General features: G+C 42.5%; 2 protein-coding genes and 1 long non-coding RNA gene across 4 annotated transcripts in view; 1 reads left to right on the top strand and 2 right to left on the bottom strand.

Moving 5' to 3' along the window:
- LOC102887597 (transport and Golgi organization protein 1 homolog) overlaps positions 1-6,243 on the bottom strand; it is a 17,333-nt gene extending 11,090 nt beyond the window's left edge. For both annotated transcript variants that reach the window (XM_015592756.2, XM_015592757.2), the window contains exons 1-7: positions 5,992-6,243; positions 4,886-5,017; positions 2,483-2,504; positions 1,712-1,800; positions 1,387-1,464; positions 1,196-1,306; positions 115-186 (exon numbers count right to left, since the gene is read on the bottom strand). In XM_015592756.2, coding sequence (XP_015448242.1) covers positions 115-186; positions 1,196-1,306; positions 1,387-1,464; positions 1,712-1,800; positions 2,483-2,504; positions 4,886-5,017; positions 5,992-6,102 — 615 coding nt within the window. In that variant the 5' untranslated portion in view covers positions 6,103-6,243. The remainder of the gene's footprint in view (positions 1-114; positions 187-1,195; positions 1,307-1,386; positions 1,465-1,711; positions 1,801-2,482; positions 2,505-4,885; positions 5,018-5,991) is intronic.
- A 165-nt stretch (positions 6,244-6,408) lies between these two features.
- LOC112483260 lies at positions 6,409-14,700 on the top strand. The gene is made up of 2 exons (XR_003047574.1): positions 6,409-6,928; positions 9,686-14,700. It is a non-coding gene; the product is annotated as an uncharacterized LOC112483260 (long non-coding RNA).
- A 111-nt stretch (positions 14,701-14,811) lies between these two features.
- Positions 14,812-19,466, bottom strand: part of LOC107195956 (transport and Golgi organization protein 1 homolog) — a 15,355-nt gene continuing 10,700 nt past the window's right edge. Inside the window, exons 5-8 of the mRNA XM_025049842.1 lie at positions 19,378-19,462; positions 17,624-17,785; positions 16,338-16,483; positions 14,812-14,874 (exon numbers count right to left, since the gene is read on the bottom strand). Coding sequence (XP_024905610.1) covers positions 14,812-14,874; positions 16,338-16,483; positions 17,624-17,785; positions 19,378-19,462 — 456 coding nt within the window. The remainder of the gene's footprint in view (positions 14,875-16,337; positions 16,484-17,623; positions 17,786-19,377; positions 19,463-19,466) is intronic.

Genomic DNA, 19,466 nt, shown 5'->3' with positions numbered 1-19,466 from the left:
GGCATGATACGGTTTTCGTTTTTTTTGGCATATCCCAGCACACGTCAAATGTTTCTTCCTCAATAAAACTAAAATATCATAGTGACGTCCTACAGTAATTACAGGCCGCTTTACCTCTGAAAGTTCTGAGGAATTCATGGCAATAACATCCTTTAACTTCTCTAAAGACTTCTTGTTTTCCAGTATCTGCCATGTGGAAAAAGAATATAAAAAACATATTAGGATTTCAGTAAAAACAGTGGAACATATGCTAAAAAGAAGAAACATTAGCAAAACGCATCCCGGAGCCATCCCCTACCGAACACGTAAAAACAGCTAATCCGCATTCAGGGAAAGTCAAGAACGTAACGAGATGACGGAAGAGGAAAATAATCGGAGGCACAAACCTTTCACAACCTTCCTGGCCATGGGAGAATGTGCTAGAATGTGCTAGATGACCAGACGAAAAGGTGAATGCAAAGAAAATGAAAAAAACTGTCAAGTAAACCAGTTCAAATCAATGGATTTTCCTCGTGACAGAGAAAAAAAAATCCCCAAGGTCACTTTAAAGATGCTCTTGCCCGAACCAGAAATGGTTGGACCTGAGGGAGAACAGACAGGTCTCCCACGCAGACTTCCGCATAAGTTACGAAGATCCTGCCTCCTCAAGGAGGTGGGGCTTCTTCACTCTGTAACTGTGGGTGGCGCACAGTACCTTCCTCCCAGGTACAGAGTGCAGAGGGTGGAAAGCAGTAACTTTACAGCGGAGAAGCCACAACGGGCAATGGTGCTTAACGTGCGCTATGCAATATACGGGAACGCTCTCTATTATTGTTGCAACTTTTATGTAATTCGAACACTGTTCCAATATTAAAAGTTTATTTTAAAAAAGAACCACGCAAACCGAAACGTAAGAACTGTTTCAACTGGGCTAGTTTCTTAGCTGCTCTACATGTCTCAGAGGGTCAAGCCCAGCAACATGGAAATTATCCAGGGCCGAGGACAAACATACCTCCTAGGACCATAAAAATAACAACAACATTAGCATGTAAAATGCTTTAAAAGTGGACAGAGGCAGGTGCAATTTCCCTAGCTCCCCATCTTACCCTAGTGACAGCATGGGAAAATGCAGAGTTTGACTCACCCAATCTACAAAGTAGTTTGGGAAAAAAGTCTGTACTCCACATGACGGGACCACTAGCAGCAAAACGCTTACCAAGTCCTGATTCTTGGCGTTCTGATCTCTCTCAGAGTCTAACATAACACGCAGACTTTTCGCTGTATCATTCAGACTCTCGTTAGTTTCTTCCAGTTTCCGGATTTTATCCTATAGAAGATATTAAGATGAATATACTCATTGTCTTTTTGTTTTTAGAACGTAATCTCGAAAAGAGAAGAGAGTTTTACCTTAAATTTAATTGCTTCATCAGAGAGAATCATATTTTGTTTCTTGGTTTCCTGAACATGTTTCTTTGATTCCTTGATCTATAGAACATAAAGCATTCAGAATACAGAAATATTAATTGTTGTGCCATCGAAACTTATCTCCAAGTAGGTGACCCCTTTAGAAAAGAAAGCATTACATTACACATACGATGACTACTTCGGGTTCGGATGGTTTATAGGAAACTGCATTTTAAAGTATAATTTAAAAACAGTGTAAGAAACTATAAGAGGGGGAAATAATTCAAGTTGGAACCCTGGGAGGGGAGAACTCAAAGAATAATGGTACCTTCTGTTCATAATCTGACAATTTCTGTACAAGTTCTGCATTTTCTTTTGTGATATTCTTCAACTTCTCAGAAATTTGCTGTTCAGTGACTGAAAATGGGAGGGGCATCCATAATATTATTATGATCACTACGAAAAATTGAATTACCAAATGTATCAACAGCAAAGACGTCTTAGCTGGCTCTATGAAGGAAAAGCACTTCCCAGTGTGATAAATATTGGCCTTTAAAAAGCAATCTGTAGTTAGGAGCAGTAAATGTGTAATATTAAAATTTAAGAAAAATATAATAAGAACCCACCCTTATTTCAATGTGATTCCAATTTAAATTTATAGCAAAGGTAGCCTTCGTGAAGCACCTTTCTTCTTAGAAAATTTGATCATTTCAAATATATGTCTTTTGCAAAGAGAAACGAAGTATGAACATATCGATTTAAATCTTACTCCTCCAATCATCAACTTACATATACCCCATATTAAACCATTAGCACAGAACTGTTCACACATAACAAATTTGCATGACATCAACATTTAGTCAATCTGCCCCAAATTAAACTCATCATCTTCTTATTCCCAAAGTCTGTTCCACCTCGTCTTTAATCTCAGTTGGTAGCATCACCGTCTACCGTCATCCAAGCCAGCAACCTCGGATTCATAAATGATCAGGAGCTAACACGTCAGACCTCGCTGTATCTTCTCTTAGCTTGAATAACTCACACTGAACACTCATAATGAAAGAACAGTCCAAATAACAAAATAAGCCTAAATACTTACCTTGGTACACTCTATTCTTTACCTGTAAGAGAGAGAAATAAAATTACATTTGATGTCAAAACATTATATTAATAGAAATATTATAGTTCCTAACGTAAGTGTCAAATCCTAACTACGTGAAAATTTAGTAAGAGTGGGTTTAGCCTCACAATTCATACGATTAAAAAACAAAAGATCAAAAAGCATTTCAAGTGTAATTGGTGGTGACACGTCATAGTTTCTAATAGATAAAAGCACTAAGGTAAATACTTCATTTTGCACCGAGAGATACATTTACACATCCATTAAATGAGCACCAACTTAATGAAATAAACACCTAAGTTTAACAATGGAAATAGATAACGCTTTCATATTAAATATACTAATGCTTCATTTACCCCAAATCATTTGAAAACCCCAAATAGCCAGGATGAGGTCTAGAAATAATGACTGTTCGAAAAGACTTTAAGGAAACAAAATTAAAGGCGTAGTCTTTGTACTGAGCTATGCCTCTTCCTCTCACCAGAAGACATCTTAGAAATTTTATTAAGTTGACTACTGGCTGAATTTAGAAATCTAAGAAGCTAGATCGTCTGATTTTCCCGACCCCCTAAAAGCAGTGGACATATAAACCTCAAGGGAAAAGAGACTGTCACAGGAAAGGGCACCAGTAACAAGAGAAAGGATAGCTAACACCTAAATCACCTTCTAAAGATAGCGCTAATTACAGGATAATAAAATCTAAGCAGTACTCATTGTAAAAGGAGTGTTACTAAATGTTTTTGTGACCCAGAATTCACTCCCTTTCAAGCGTCATAAAGGATGATGAAATACTCAGATCAGCCCACGAGTCACCCACGATATCTCACCATCACTACAATGTCTAACAGCGCTCGTCCCAATGTTGTTATAGGAAAACGCATTCAGAGTCCCAACATGGAAAAAAAGACTATTCCTGTAATGACACAGCCTCAAAAACGAGAGAGTAAGCTTCCCTGGCCCTCTTTTCACCCAAGTCAACGGGCAGGAGGACACAGGATGCAGCAAGAAGCAGACAATGGAGAGCAGAGGTCAAGGTCCCAGAAAGCAAATGCTGAGGCAGAGAAGCAGCAGTTAGGACACAGCCTGCACAGCCTTGTGAAGATCTAAACAGGTGTCGGCGTTTTTAAGATGGGAGAAGCAAGAGTCGGGAATAGAAAACGTTTCCCCTTCCATTCACCCTTCTTGTTCTCCCTTTTTCTTTTAAGAATAAAACCAAAGGTTAGAGGAGTCTTCACAGGAATCCAGGCAAAAGGCTCTTTTTAAAGTGATTTTACAATCGTGTGCAAAGAGCGAAAGTTCATGAGCAATGATTTGTCTGATAAAAATCAAGAAATCAGAAAAAAAAAATAATTTCAGAAAGCTACACCTCCAATGCTTTGGCCACTTTAACTGTAAAGCGTCAAGTGAAACTGAAAGCTTTTCATCTGCAAAGCTCACTTACACAGAACGATTTTCCCCAACTGTGTTAGATAGCTATACAACAGAACAACGGAAAATATAATCCTAGGTGTGACTATGTGTGCTTATACATACACTGATAAGCATAAAGATAAATTCTGCACAGAGAAAGGCTCTAAGGAATAAAAACTTTCATAGTGTGTCCTTGGATACCATACAATCTGTATTTCAAAATGAAAAGATATTTTATGGGCACAATAGCACATGATAAAATGAGAAAATCTGTAAAACCTACAAGAAAAAGACTAAAAAATTACCTTATCTCCTAGATATGAGTGTTTTTACCATTTTGTTGTATTTCCTTGTAACGTTTTTCCTGTGTGTGTATGATATCTGCTTTTTTCCACTTATTAAATTATGAGCAATTTCTGTACCCCAATATCTTTGTAATATGTAAATTTTAAGAGCTGACTAATATCCCATTATATGGACGTATAATAATTTTCCCTTACCATGGATCATTTGGGTTGTATCAAGTTTTCACTCTAGTAAATACTGTTCCACTAAATGCCCTCATAAGAGATCTTTAATGCACGACTGCTTATTTCTGTAGGATAGATTACTAGACATCGCATTTTATAAAAGGATAGGAACATTTTAAGGGTTCTGATACATATTCAACTGCTTTCAGGATGGCCATGAGAATTTCAATTACACTAACAATGTATACGTGTGGGCACGAATATAACGTAATCCTTAGGTTTTGATATAAGAGAATTTATAAAGCTTTCCCATTGAGATTTTACATGCTATCTTGTTCACGTAAGTCTTTACCAACAAAGATGACACTGAATTATTTTACAAGGCTAGCTCAGATTACGTGCATGAATTTGTGTTCATGTTAGTAACAAAAAGAAACAAAAGGATGATAAAACATCCCTTGTATTTAAGACTTAAGGCGTTAAGTTAATTTAATTTACTCACGACAAGGATAGTTCTCCAAAAGAAAATGACAAATGACACAATCCCCAAGAAGGCAGTGATAAGCACAGGCTTCCACGGCAGTCCATAAAAATCAGGCCCGGGCTGAACATCATCAGGCAACGTAGCAACCAGCTGAAAGAGAAATATTAGAAACAATGGGAAACCATAGAGAAATCTACAATAGAGCAGTGACAAAGAAACATCCACAGAAATTCTAAATCAATCTCTGTCAGATAAATACCCCCTCAAAAATCTTCAACAGCTTCCACTGCTTCAATAAAGGTAGGATACTGGCAGCCCCCCATTTTTCGTCCCGCTTGAAGTGTTTTTAAACATTAAAATCTAAAGGTCTTTAAGTTGTGCACATTATTTCCAGTTTGCAATAGGTCATATTACAACCTGTTGTCTAACACATGGTTAGACTCCCTGTGGATCACACTCTCTTCTTAGTCGATTTTTAGGATTTTAAAAGCCACATAAAATGGAAAAAAAAAAAAAACTATAGAAGTAATCAACTTCCATGGCTATAAATAAAACCAAAATGACGGTAACACAAATAATATGCTTTTCCTCTAAGAGTTTATCTTAATTTTATTCCTCTTATATAAAGACAAAAATGCTGGGGAAATTCAGACAGCTCCTGATAACTGGTATAGCCTGCTCTGAATTTAACTGTCATCTGTAAAACTCAATGCCTTAATTTTAAATGCTTCCTCGAGGACAGTGCATTAAAAACCTGCCTACTTCCACACTGTTTTCACTGCCCTCTACAAGTACACATGTAACTATCAGATTGGCCCCATCCCCCAACAATGCCAGGGCCAGTGGAGAAGGACCCGTAGGGACGAGACGATGGCTGTTATGGCCGTGACCGTATCCAGAAGTAACACGGTGCCCGGTACATCCTCAGTGCTCCGTAAATACGAGCAGGCGAGGAAATCACACACTCCCGCCGGCCTCTGTCAACAGCACCGCGCCGTCCTGCCCGCCTCGGGCCTCACAAGCGCCGTTTCTCCTCGCCCTGTCCGCCACGGCACCCACTCCACTCAGAACTCGTCCGCCCTCCGGCCAGAGTTGGGGTCCCTCCCCGGAATGGGGGCCGTCACCTCCAGGAGCTTGGCTAGGACGGCTGCGTAGAGCACCGACAGGGGTCCCAGAAGCCCCGAGTTCCCCGGGGAAGCGGTGACGGAAGGCACAGTGGCAGGTACTGCGTCCATTGTGGGGGGACAGCTGAGCGGCGACGACGCTTCCCCGGGGCACGGCCCTGGACACCCCCTCTTTCACCGCTTCCTCCTTCCGAAGGGACCGGTTCAGGGGGCGGACGCCGAGAGTGAACTTCGCCTTCCCCCGCCGCGGCCACCTTCCGCCCTCCGCCTCCTGCAAAGCACGTCACCAGGCCCCGCCCCCGGCGGACCTAGACGTGCGACGGAGGCGGGGCCCGCGGTGGGCGGGGCCGCGGCGGAAGAAACCAACGATCTCGCGAGGCGGGGGAAGAACGAGACCTGAGCGGAAGAAACCACTCGGGGGGTGGGGGACGGGAAGGCGCGACGCTCACCTGACCTGGACCTGGGAGAGAAAGCGCCGTGGTGAGGAAACCCCGAGCTACCTGGACGAGCGTCCGCGTGGGCGGGGACGGGGACAGGTGGCGGATCACACCCACCCGTAGCTGGATCCGTGGTCACTGCGCAGAGCCTCGGGCTCCTGTCCTGAACTCCCGGGCGCGTTCGGGGGGCCGCTCCCGCCCGGGGCCGCCTCCACCCTTCTCCGGTGCCAGATCTCGGTGCCCTGCTCACTCTCCCGTCCTGACCTCCGGGTGCTCATGCCGGCTCACATTCTTACGGACGCCCCCTTAAAAAGCCCCATTCCAAGGAATGTCATTATCACGCCGATGCCATCGGGTTCAGTCCTGGGCCCCACATTTGATGGGTACGCGACTCGTGGAAAGGGACAAGGATTATGAATAGTCCGGAAATCACGTTCTAAAAGTTGAAGAAACTGAGGACATGAACGTGGAGAAAAAACAATTTTGGCAGCTGTTCAAAGGTATGTCTTTGAGTTGAATGTGAAGGAAATTCAGAAGAACAATAAAGCAAGAACAAGCAGGGAAATCCTGAAAAATAAGGAATGGGGGGAAGGTGAAGGCGGGCTCTGTAATTAAGAGCGTGGTACTGTTCCCTGAGTACAGACAGATCATGGAACGGAATAGAAAATCCAGAAATAGCCCCCATGGCGCTGGAAATTCGGGATAAAATGAAAGTCAGCTGGGGAAAAAGACTTTTTAATAAGTGGTGTTGGCGTACCTAAATAACCATATGGAAAATGATAAAATGATCTTTTAGTCATTGTTCATAAGGATAAATTCTAAATGGACCAGAAACCTGAATGTAAAAACGAAAACAAACAAGTACTAGAAAAAATATGGGGGAATTTCTCCATGTATTGAGTGGGCAAAGACCTAAGTATCTCAGAATCCAAGGGAAAAGATTTGTAAACGTGATTACTTAAAAATAAAAAAAAAACACGTACAGCCCCTGCACCCCAACAATGCAAAAATAAGCTGTCTGACAAAACAACCTGATGAAGGATATCTGTAACGTATATAGGCAAAGGGTTAATATTCCTAAAATATAAACCTAAATGGCCAGCAAACCTACAGGAAAATGGGCTGAAAAAAATGAGTAGTCTTCAGGAAAATAGGAATAGCTGACAAAACATAAGGAAATATGCCCTGCCTCACCCATAATAAAAGAAATACAAATTAAACCTACACCTGGATACTACTTCTCTCTCATATTGGCAAGATCCAAACATTTGACCACATACTCTGTCGGTGAGAGAACGCAGAGGAACACGTGCTCTCGCACGTTGCTGACCATGACATGAAATAATACAACCCCGACGAATAGTGTGCGACAGCGTCTCCCCAGATGACCTGCGTAGTCACCCGGTGACGCAACATTCCCACTTCTAAAGACTTATCTCAAAGGTAAAGGAGAGGCAACAAGGAATGTTGAAAAGATACACGCACACAACTGTTATTACAACACTACGATAACAAACTGACCAAAAGAAGAGTTGTTGAATACACTGAAGTATACTATAAAAACAGAAAAAAAAAAAGAAGAATAATTCTGTATACTGCTAGGTTGTGGTTTCCAGAATGTTCTTCCTCATATTCTGCCTTCTTTGGGATCAAATGAGTCTTCTTAATGATTTTAATTTATCACCTTTGTTGGCTCATTGGCTTATTAGCTTTAACTATTTTGTTATGTTATTGGTCCCTTTAGGGTTAATAGTATACATCTTTAACTTATCACAGACTACCTTCGAGTGACCCTAAACTACTTAATGTATATAATAAGAACTTTACAAGAGTTATTGCCATTTTTCCCTCTCCTGACCTTTATATACTGTTGTCATCATACATTTTTTTCTGAACCCCGTACTACATTTAGAATATTTTTCCTTTAAACACATAGTTAACTTTTAAAGATATTTAAATAACAAGATAATGGCTTTGTATGTTGACCCAGAGGGTTACCATTTCTGCTACTCTTCATTCCTTTGTGCATCTCCACTACATCCGTCATTCAGGCCTAAAGGTCTTCCTTTAACACTTCCAAGGTGCAGGTGTGCTGGTGGATTCGTTCATCCTTTATATGTCGGGCAAAAAATCTTCATTTAATCTTTGTTTTTGAAAAATAATCTGCTGGGTATAATACTGTGGGTCGACAGTGTTTTCTTCAAGCATATTAAAGGGTGTTATTCTGCAGTACGCAGAATAACATGCCTCGCCTTAGTTCCTCTGTGAAATGTCTTTTTTCTTGGGCCGCTTTCGCTTTGTATCACTTACTTTGCACAAGTGATTATGATACACCTTGGTGTCGTTTTCTTTATGTTTCCTATGCTTGGGTTTCATTGAACTTCTTGAATCTGTGGGTCTGTAGTTTTCATAAATTTTGGAAAAATCTCAAGCCATTATTTTTTAAATATTTTTCCAAACATCCCTTCTATCCTCTCCTCGAAAGATTCTAGGTACACGTTTATTAGGCGGCTTGAAAGTGTCCCACGGCTCACTGACGTCTGTTCATTTTTCTTGAGTCTTTTTCTTTGTGTTTCATTTTGGATAGTTTCTATCCAAAATGTCTTCAACTTGTCTTCGGATGTCTTCAAAATGTTTTCAACTTGCTATGTCTTCAGGTTCACTAATATTTTCATCTATAATGTCCAGACTAGCATTAATCCAACTAGCATTAATCCAGTATGTTTATCATCTCTGGCAGTGTAGTTTTCATACCTAGAAGTCTGATTTGAGTCTTTTAAAAAGATATTTTTCATGTCTCTACTTTTTAACATCCGAAATATAGTAATAATAACTGTTTTACTACCCTTGCTTAATTCTAACATCTCTGGTAGTTCTTGATTGGTTTTGATTGGTTGATTTTTCTACCTATCATGGGCCATATTTTCTTGCCTCTTTGCACGCCTGCTAATTTCTGATTGGATACCATACATTATGAACGAATGTGATGGTTAATTTTATGTGTCAAACTGACTGGTCATGGGATGCCCAAATTAAACCTCATTTTTGGTTGTGTCTGGGTGTTTCCAGGCGAGATTAGCGTTTGAATCGATGGACTCAGTAAAGTAGAGTGCCCTCCCCAGTGTGGGTGGGCATCGTCCAAGCCACTGAGGGCCTGAACAGAACAAAATACGAAAGGAGGAACTCACCTCGCCCCTGCCTGACTGCTTGAGCTGGGATGTTAAACTTCTTCTACCTTTGGTATTTCTGCTTCTCAGGCCTTCAGACCAAGACTAGACTCTACAACATTGGCTCCCCTGGTTCTCAGGCCTTTTGCCTCTGGCTGAATAACACCCCCGGCTCTCCTGGTCTCTGGCACACAGACAGCAGACATGGGACTTCTCAGCCTGCACGTGTACGTATGTTGACTCCTCGCAGGAAACCTGTTCCTCCGCACAGGCACACCTCAGTTTACCGTGCTCGCTTCACTGCGCTTCACAGATGCTGCACTTACATCAAGGCGAGACACTCTACCGGCAAGTGATCATGAGATGATGGTTAGCGTTTTCTAGTAATATTTTATAATTAAGTATGTACACTGTTTTACTTTTAGACAAATGCTGTTGCACTTAATAGGTTACAGTATAGTGTAAAGATAACATATTCAGTGGGAAACCAAAAAATTCGTGTGGATCACTTCATTGTGATACTCGCTTTATGCGATGGTCCGGAACGGAACCCACGTGTCTCGGAGGTTTGCCTGTACGTGTCCTACCGGTTCTGTTTCTCTAGAGGCCCTTGACGAATACAGTGAACATTCTCGAGCTCTGTTCTGGGATGTAGGTAAATTACTGGGAAATCGTTTTTTTGGCTCTTGCTTTTTAAGATTCATTAGGCGAGACACGAGCAGTGTTTGGTCTCTGGCAAGACCCTCTGAGTGCTCTACCCAATGAGTGATCTGCCCAGTTCCCCAGGAATTGACCCTGCGTCAGGAACTGTTGCCTTCACTCACTTAGATGGTTTCTCTGCCCTTGAGTAGTTTTGTCTCACTCGTGTGCTGGTCCACACTGTGCTGAATAACCCAAGGAGACCGGAGACCTTTCACACATCTCCAGGGTTCTCCCTGTGCGTTGCTCTCGCCTGGTGGTCTCTGCCCTGGGGACTCTGGCTGCCTTCCTGTCCCTGGATGCTCAGCTCCGCCTCCTCATCTCAGGGTCTTCCCGGGAGCTCTGCCAGTGCAGTAGGCTGGGATGATAACAGGCCTCACGGCAGCTGTTCTCTGATTTCCAGGAATTACTGTCCTTTGTAACCTGATGTCCAGTGTCTTCCACTGTTGTTTCATCTACTTTGTTTTTTTCTACTTAGTAGGTTCAGCTAGGAGGGTAAAGCCGGTACCTATAAATATATCTGGGCTGTGCGTAGATATCATTGGCTTCTTTTTAAATATGAGATAATGAAATTTTACAAATTACCTGTAGAGTAGGGTAACAACAGGTGAGATGGAACTGGGGTAAGAGCTGCACTTCTCTGGATAGAACTTGTTTTACAGATTGACTTTGGGTCTTGTAAATATGTTAATTATAAAACAAACAAAATCTTTAAGAAGAATCCCTAAAAAACTGAAAGCAAAAATGAAACAGTGAACCCAATCGTGTATCGCGTTGGTGGCAGGACAACAAAAAGGACAGATTTTAAGCACACCTAGTGCGACACAGTATAAAGACAGAAAGAACTATAAAACACCTTTAAATTGTCTTCAGTAACATGACGATGGTAGTGTTGATATTGGTATTTTTAACACTTGTGTGACTATATTATAAAATAAAATAATTATATCGATGTCATTGAAAACTGGGATTTCCAACTTTGGAAATCTCTGAATTTTTATTGTGAGTAATCTATAAGGCATCATGATGAATATTAAAAAAAAAAAAAAATCCCCTAGCTTTGTCTTCTGAAAAGGCTTAGAGATGATGGCCAACTCAAAAGTAATCTTAGTACCAAGAATATAGTCTCTAAATACGATTGCCCATTAAAAGGAACCAGGGCTCCTTAGAGAAATAGCTCCTTCCAGATCTAGGCTGGGTGTACAAGAGCTTGGAACATCTTGTCACACTAAAAAAGCAAGGAAGGTATCAACCACTAGGTGGTGTCAAAGGGCCCAAGAGCCAAGCTAAAGAGGATCCCACAAGTCAAAAATGGGAGAAATTGAGCATCAATAAGAATAATAACTACAGTGGGTAGAAACAGAAAATATTTAAAAACTCATGACATCATAATGATTCTTAGAAAAGAGAAGACACACACACACACACACACACACAAACAGAAACCTTTCAGGCATCTTTAGATAATGCCAAGAAGATAACTCATTATTTTGAAAACTAAATAGATTCAAAGATTTGTATTGCCTTAACTATACAAACCAAATCTTAGAGTAAAAGATACTTGATTATAAGTTTTTCTTTGAAGAAGAATACCAGTCTTTAAATAAAGCAGGAACAACACAATCAGGCTATCACTATATTGCAGCCTATACTAACAGGTCTAGTCAATATCACCAATGACAAGTAACATCAAAAGAAGATGCTTCTTGATGGAAGAATACAGCATATCCTATTACATATTCTTGCCAAACAAAATTAAACTCGAATCTGACTACCAATTCCCAGGAAATATGAAGAACCAGAGGAACATGTTCAATTATACCAGGGGGATGTAATTAGCAAAATGCAGACCAGAATATCCCCTAGAAGCCAAATAAACCTGTTTCTTCAGTGAATACATTGCAACAACAAACAAAAACAAATTTATTGACAGAGTAACTGGTATATCTGCCATCCTACCGAAAGTAACTAGAAAACAACAAAATATATGAGAAAACTGTTTTCAGATAGAGAACAGGCAGCACGCAACCGTGACCCCGAGACAGGAGCAACAAGTGGGGTGAGCCACGTGATCACCCAGCTTCCTGCCGGGAGAACCCGAGCAAGAGGTGGTGATCGGAGTTCGGGGAGGCGGAGGTGCCCGGAACAGGCAGGAAGAAGTGCCAGAAAGATGGGGGCGACACAGAACAGTGTCAGCGGTCTGCAAGGAGTTTCCTTCAGTAGCACCAGGTAAGGTATTCCTTGAGGATGGGCCAAAAGACAACTACAGACAAAAAGAACAACTACCAAGAAGTCGGAAGCTGAACAATTCCCGGAGTGAACAGGACAGGGGGGCATCTGTGTTTCGGCTGGTCGGAGTGAACTCACCTACCAAATGCTGGTGTTCAGTAGTGCCAGAAGACTCACACCTTAGTAGCAGGGCTGCACTAGCTCTGCAGACTACCGTACACACCTCTCTGACGAATCTTAAAAACGAGACTGGAAAGGATCAAGCTGATCGACAAGTAACTTAATAGACTACCAAAACAAACGTCGACACTTTTTAAATGAAGCCACTAAACTCCAGGCACTCAACAACACACTTTTCACAGTGTCTAGCACCAAATAAATAAAGAGACATGCCAAAAAGCAGGAAAATGGAAAATGTGTCCCATTACTAGGAGATAAATCAATCTATAAAACCCCCAAAATTACAACAAATGGCAATTAATTAGCTCACAAGGGCTTTTAAAGAACTACTTCAAAGTACACTTAAGAACTTTTTAAAAAATAAAACCATGACCATACAGAGGAGAGAAATGGAAGGTATAAAATAGGACTAAGTAGAACTTGTAGAGCTAAAAAATAAAATACCAGAAATGAAAAATTCACTTGATAGGCTTAACAGCAGGTTGGATCTACAAAAGCAAAGCTCAGTGAACTTGAAGACAACAGGAACTATCTAAACTGAACCAAAGACATAAAAGGCTGAAAAACAACAAAAAAGAACAGAGCCTCAGTGACCTATGGAACTGTGGTTGTATAAAGTGGTCTAACGTATGTATAATTGGAGTCCCAGAAGGAGAGGCAAGAGAAGAACACAAAAAAATTTGAAGAAATATGAAAATTCATAGACCTGTATACAGAAAGGGTGAATTTTATAAGATGTGATTATGCTTTAAACCTTTATAAAAAATGTGTTTATTCACAGATGACATGATCATCTTCTACACAGAGAATCCTATGACATCTACAAAAGACCCTGTAGAACTAATAAGTAAATTTAATAAGGTAGCAAGATAAAGTCAAATACAAAAATCAGTTGTATTTCTATATATCAGCAAAAATCAATTGTAAATGAAATGTAAAAAGGATACCATTTGCGACATCAAAATCCATGAAATAAACTGGTATACGTAAACCAAATATGCATGAAACTTGTACACTGAAAACTACAAAACACTGTTGAGAGAAATTAAAGATCTAAATGAATGTAGAGATGAACTTAGTTCTTGGCTTAGAAGCCTCAATATTTGTTGATATCGATTCTTCCCAACCCCTCTGCAGATTCGACATAATCACAGTCAAAATCTCCACAAGATTTTTTGTAGAAATTGATAAGTTGATTCTAAAATCCATATGGAAATGCAAAGAAACTTAAATATACAATTTTGCAAAAGAACTTACCAATTGCAAAGCTTTCTAAAAAGCTACTCTAATTAAAACAAACAAACGTGTGGGATTAAATGAATGAAACAGAACAGAGTCCAGAAAGAGACACACATCTGCAGTCAATTGATATCAACTCAAAAGTGTCAGAGTAACTTGGGGAAAAAGTGCTATGGGAACAACTGGATATGCACACAAGGAAAAAGTAAAACGACGCTGTTCACAGAAATTAACTCAAAATGGAACGCGGACCTGAACATGAAAGGTGTAACTATAAAACTTCGAGAAGGAACATGAGCAGACATTTGCATCGTTGGAACTGAGTAAGAGTCCTTAGGTAGGAAATAAAAAGCACTAACCGTAAAAGTGAAAGTGAATTAAATGGAGTTCATCAAAACTAAAAATTTACTCTTCAAAGGACAAAGCCAAGAAACTGAAAGTCCAGGGTGTGGCCTGGGATGAACTGTTCACGGTGTGGTGCGTGTGTGAGGACATGCTGGGCAGAGGGGCGGGTCACGTCCCGGAGGGCCAGCTGGCCGCTCGGAGCACTGTGGGTTTAACACTTTGGAATTGTTTCTGGAACTTTACGTTTAATATTTGAACTACAACTGATCACAGGTAACTGAAACCAGAAGGCAAAACTGTGGATAAGGGGGACCTACTGTATATGTCTGTCAAAACTCACTGAGCTGTGCTCCTGAAATGGGTACATTTTGCTGGATGTAATTTATACCTCATTAAAGCTGATTTAAAACATATGTCAACTTGTAACATCTGGATCTCAACCAATCCTGATGAGAATGAGAACAATTTTTAAAAGGGCACGGGATTTTGAACGTGCCAAGCATTGGGCGATACTAAGGAATCACTTAAGCTGGCTGATGGGCCCGTGGATTCATTTTACTCTTCTGCTTTTGTACGTTTGAAATTTCCTGTGAGGCAACACTTAAACACGTTAAAGCATAACTTCAACTAGTTAAAGGATTACTACGTAGGAGAGGAATTAGTGGAGGCAAATTTGGAGTCACTATGAGTTGAGCTGGCTGGGAGAGCACTGTGGAGCCTCGAAAGGCAGGGTGCTCACCCCGGGAGCTGCTGATGCCTGACTCTATAACTGCGCAGGTCGTTCGCACCTTCACCTGCTGACCTTCCACATGAGAAGTGGGCAGGGATGAGCGCCTACCAAATGCCGGGCACTGCGCTAGCCACTTCACGTTATCAACTAATCATGTAATTCTTCTTACACCAATAGCGTAGATATTACCTGCAGTTTAGAGATGAGGAAGCTGAGGTTCAAAGTTTAGTAATTTGCTCAAACTTCTAAATGATGTATCTGGGATTTGAAAACCAGATTATCCTGGCTCAAAACCCATGCACTTTACGGAACAAAAAATAACCCTGTTTGCTACACATGTGCATTGCTACGCAGAACCTGGACAAAAATATTTTTGTTAGGGACGATACTTTTCTCTCTAGCGCCAAGGGCAACTGAGCCTCCAACTTTTGAAAGCTCGCTCACTCATTCCCATAATTTACCAAGAAAAACATCCAATTTCAACAAACACCACAAGGGGGAGCTAAGTCCCAAAATCCTTAGACAGCTTCCAGACCGACTGAAGCGCTCCTTTGGATCAAGACTCCCTTTAGAATGATGAGTCTGAATCAATACTCTGCCGTAAGTGACTCTTTCTAAGAAACAAATCTGAGCAGACCTTCTTCCTGCTTAAAACCTTCGGAGGGTCCCTACCCCAGACAACCTCACACGTGCTGTGACAGCTTCCTTTGATTTTGCCCACCTCCCTGGAACACTCCAGGGACATCAGCGGTGCTTCCCTGGCTCCCCAGGTAACCTTCTCTTCAGGCCTCCTTCTCTGAACGTGCTGTTTCTCCTGTCTGAGGGCACGCGACCGACGCCGCCCCCCGCCCGCCCCGCAGCCCTCTCCTCCACAAATGACACACGAGACTCCCGTCGGTCCTTCCTCTCTGCTCAAACGCGTGGCATCAGCTCACTTCCGAACTGCTCCGAGCACCCTCCCACCACGAGTCCACTTACCCAGCATGTTGTTCTACGGCAGGTAAATACTTCTCTTTCTGCCCCTAGGACACGACGTTTCAAGTGAACGTGTCCATCTCCTTGCTGGGACTAAAGGCCCTTGAGGGGAAGAACCGCGTTTCGTAGGTGTGTACACGCCCGCGTCCGGCGAGCAGCAAATCTACTTTAGGTGCTAACCTGAACTAAGAACCATCGAGGTCGTGCACCCGTGGCTTGCTTCAAAGGCTATCTTCAGAGGGTCGGGAGTAATGTCATAAAGACATTCTAAGTTCTTCACCTCATGCTCAAAAACTGTAATCATCAACATACGATCTCAAAAAAAAATACAAATATCAAACTTACCGTCTTAGTTAAATAGTACATGGACGAATATATTAAGAGAATTGCATTTTCCAAAGGCGTGACGCTGGCTGGCTCGTCGGCATTTGTCTCTCGTTGCTTTTTGCCATCAGCGGCATCCACAGGAGAGCTGTCAGTTGTAACGATCCCTAAAACCGAGGGGGAAAACCAATACTTTATGCCATGCTTTAGAGTAAGAATTGTTTCTCATTTGAATATTTATTGAGTTCCTGTGAAATATTAGTAACTGTGCCTACATACAGGGTTCTCTTAAAGACAATTCTATCTAGTAGAAGATTCAGAACCCCATTAGAGCCATCATACCCTTCAGCTATAAAATTAACATATCTCCAGCACACTCTACCCCTCGTCAAGGGAGCTGAATTCCTCTCCCTGCTGTGGCTTCTCCTGTACTCTGAAAGCGGCAGGGGGACCAGCCCAGGACTGCCAGGCCTTGCGGCACCACAGGGTAATGCCATCCCTATGCTTCTAGACTGTGAGTTTTAAACACAGACAGTAATGATGTCATGTCGCCAGTTTCGACAGATAAAACAACACAACCAGCTGGTCTTCTGATTTCCTGGTAAAATGAGTGAGCTACACAAAAATTAGAAAGCTGCTGGACACAATTACGGTGGTTGTATTTTTTTTTTTTTGAGACAACTTTCTCTATGCAGATGGAATGAGTCGCTCTCCCACTGGGTGGTCACTGTGCTCCGTGATTAAGTTACTGTTCACAGTGTCAGTCTCCACAGGACTATCCCCGAGTTCTGTGCTGTTTCCTGTAATCGTGTAGTATAAGATACCTAGGAATAAATACCCTCGTCCTGAGTCGCACGGTACTCTATGTGGGGCAGGGACACAGAATCTGTGAGTTACAGAGCAGTGGTTCTCAAACTTGAACTTTGAAAAGATCGGGATTTCCTGGAGGGCTTGTTAAACACGGATTGCTGGTTTCCACCCCAGAGTTTCTGATGCTGTTGGTCTGGTTGAAAACTACTGTCTTAGATCATAAGCCTTTTTAAAGATAATATTTTAGATTAAAATTATTAGTATAAGCTAATGCCAGCCTATCATGGGTTTGTCACTCAGTTGCTGTCTCTGGCCTGTTTCCTTTTATTGGTCTCCATCTGGCTTAGCTCCCGCCTTCCTCGGTCAGTTCTGGGATTTCTTATTTTTGAAGCTCGTCCATACCTGTGTTACTCTCCTCTCCACTTCCTACCGTTAACCCATCTCCCAGGTCGTCTTTACGATGTGCCTCTATCACAGAGGGAAACTAGCAAACGTACCTGGCTCTACAGCTTCCTCAGTATTTGGCTTCTCTGACGCATCTGAGACATTCATGTCACCAGTCGTGGATTGATCCAAGGGGCCGAACCCTTCAGGATTCTGCATCTGAAGATCATCTGTGTTCTCTAGGGGGAAATTTTCTTCCAGCGGTGGTTGTACCTCTACAGGGAAGAATGCACTGGGCTGGCAAAGCTCGCTGACACTGCCCATTCAGCTATCTACTAAGCACCCCGCCCCCCACCGTCACACAGCCCCAGGCACCTCGCCACTGCCCTCCAGGAAGCAGGGAACTAAGAGTTTCCACTGCTTTTATCTCACTTCAGAGATGGCTAATTTACATGATAAAATTTCCAAAAAAAAAAAAAAAACCCAAAAAACTACCTTATTCCAAAATATTTTATAAATATTTATGGTAGCGACCTCAATAACCTAACTGCCCTTGGCGAACTGACATATGCCCACCCGGAAAAACGTGCAAGAGAATCCCAGTCAAGAGCAAAAATACGAAACGTCCCTTCTACAGAGAAGTAACGTGCCGTTTTACAGACAAGTGTGCTTGTCTCCCAGCGCCAGCACAGGGAAGCGCAGCACACAGAGGCGGCTTGCTGGGTGCCTTTCGAACGTTTTCAAAGCACCTCTAAGGGTCAGAAAGGAGAACACCTGTTTCTGTCCCTAAGAGGCACGGGGCATAGCCCAGTGTGCCCTACAACGAAGATGAATTTTTTGAAACCTCGGAATTGACCCTGAAAATTTATTTGAGTTTTACATTCTAATTCGAAATAGATTTGCTTTGATGAAATGCAAAGATGTCTGCCTCCCTGAACTGTCAGGAGAAACTGGCACTCTGGAGAGAGACATTTATCCCGTCTCTCTGTCCACCTGGTCCTCCGCCACATGGGGTGAAAAGCACAGGAACAGAGACGACAGCATGGAACCCAGAACCAGCTGACGTTGCGATACTGGCTCAGGGTCAATCAGTGACTGCTGACTGAATGGCTTCCGTGTGTCAGGTGCCCTGTGAGAAGGCTCCGCGTCCTGGGCCAATGCTTGAGGAGTCTAAATGCAAAGTCCCCAGTGCTCAGCAGAATTTAACTGACCTAGGTGACAGCTCCAAAGAGGCAGGGAAGAACGTGACACCCACAAAAGATGACCGTTGCGGGGGAATGAAGCATCTCAGGCAAGCCATCGGTTTAAAAGTTATACCAGTCCATCCTTGGTCCGATAGCAGTTATTTTGTAATTAAGAAGCAGTGTTCAAAAAGAGCCCTTTCACAATTTTACATGAAACTTATGTTCTGTTCCCAGGGTGGCTGTGTACATTGCTTTCTTGTTTATATCCTTATCCTACGAGGTTTCAAAAAATTCATCTTCATCGTGGGTCACATTCGGCTATGCCCCGTGCCACTTAGGGACAGAAACAGGTGTTCTCCTTTTTGCCTCTTAGAGGTGCTTTGAAAACGTCCGAAAGGCACCCAGCAAGCCGCCTCTGTGTGCTGCGCTTCTCTGTGCTGGCGCTGGGACACAAGCACACTTGTTTACAGAGCTTCCTTTTGAAAATGCGACCATTCTCAACTGTCCTGAGGGGAAGCCGGGGTAAGAAACCCTCATGCAGGCCTGAAGCGAGGCAGGAGGGGACCCGCGGATGTCCCGTGCTGCGTCCGGCCGCGAGCGGAGCTGTAACCTGGGCTTAGCTGACCACGCAGGGTAAACCCCGGCCGCCCACGCGCCTCTCCGGCCCCGCGCAGGTGCCTCACCTTCGGCCTCCGGTGGCTGCGCCGCGGCCAGCGGCACAGTGTCCTCCCCGGCGGCGTGGGTGTAGCCGACAAAATAGATCAGGTCCTGC

Source organism: Pteropus alecto, unplaced genomic scaffold (genome assembly GCF_000325575.1).
Source record: "Pteropus alecto unplaced genomic scaffold, ASM32557v1 scaffold65, whole genome shotgun sequence".
In the NCBI taxonomy this organism is placed as follows: domain Eukaryota; kingdom Metazoa; phylum Chordata; class Mammalia; order Chiroptera; family Pteropodidae; genus Pteropus; species Pteropus alecto.
Note: the sequence above shows the minus strand (reverse complement) of the source record. Positions and strands in the feature narration are given on the sequence as shown.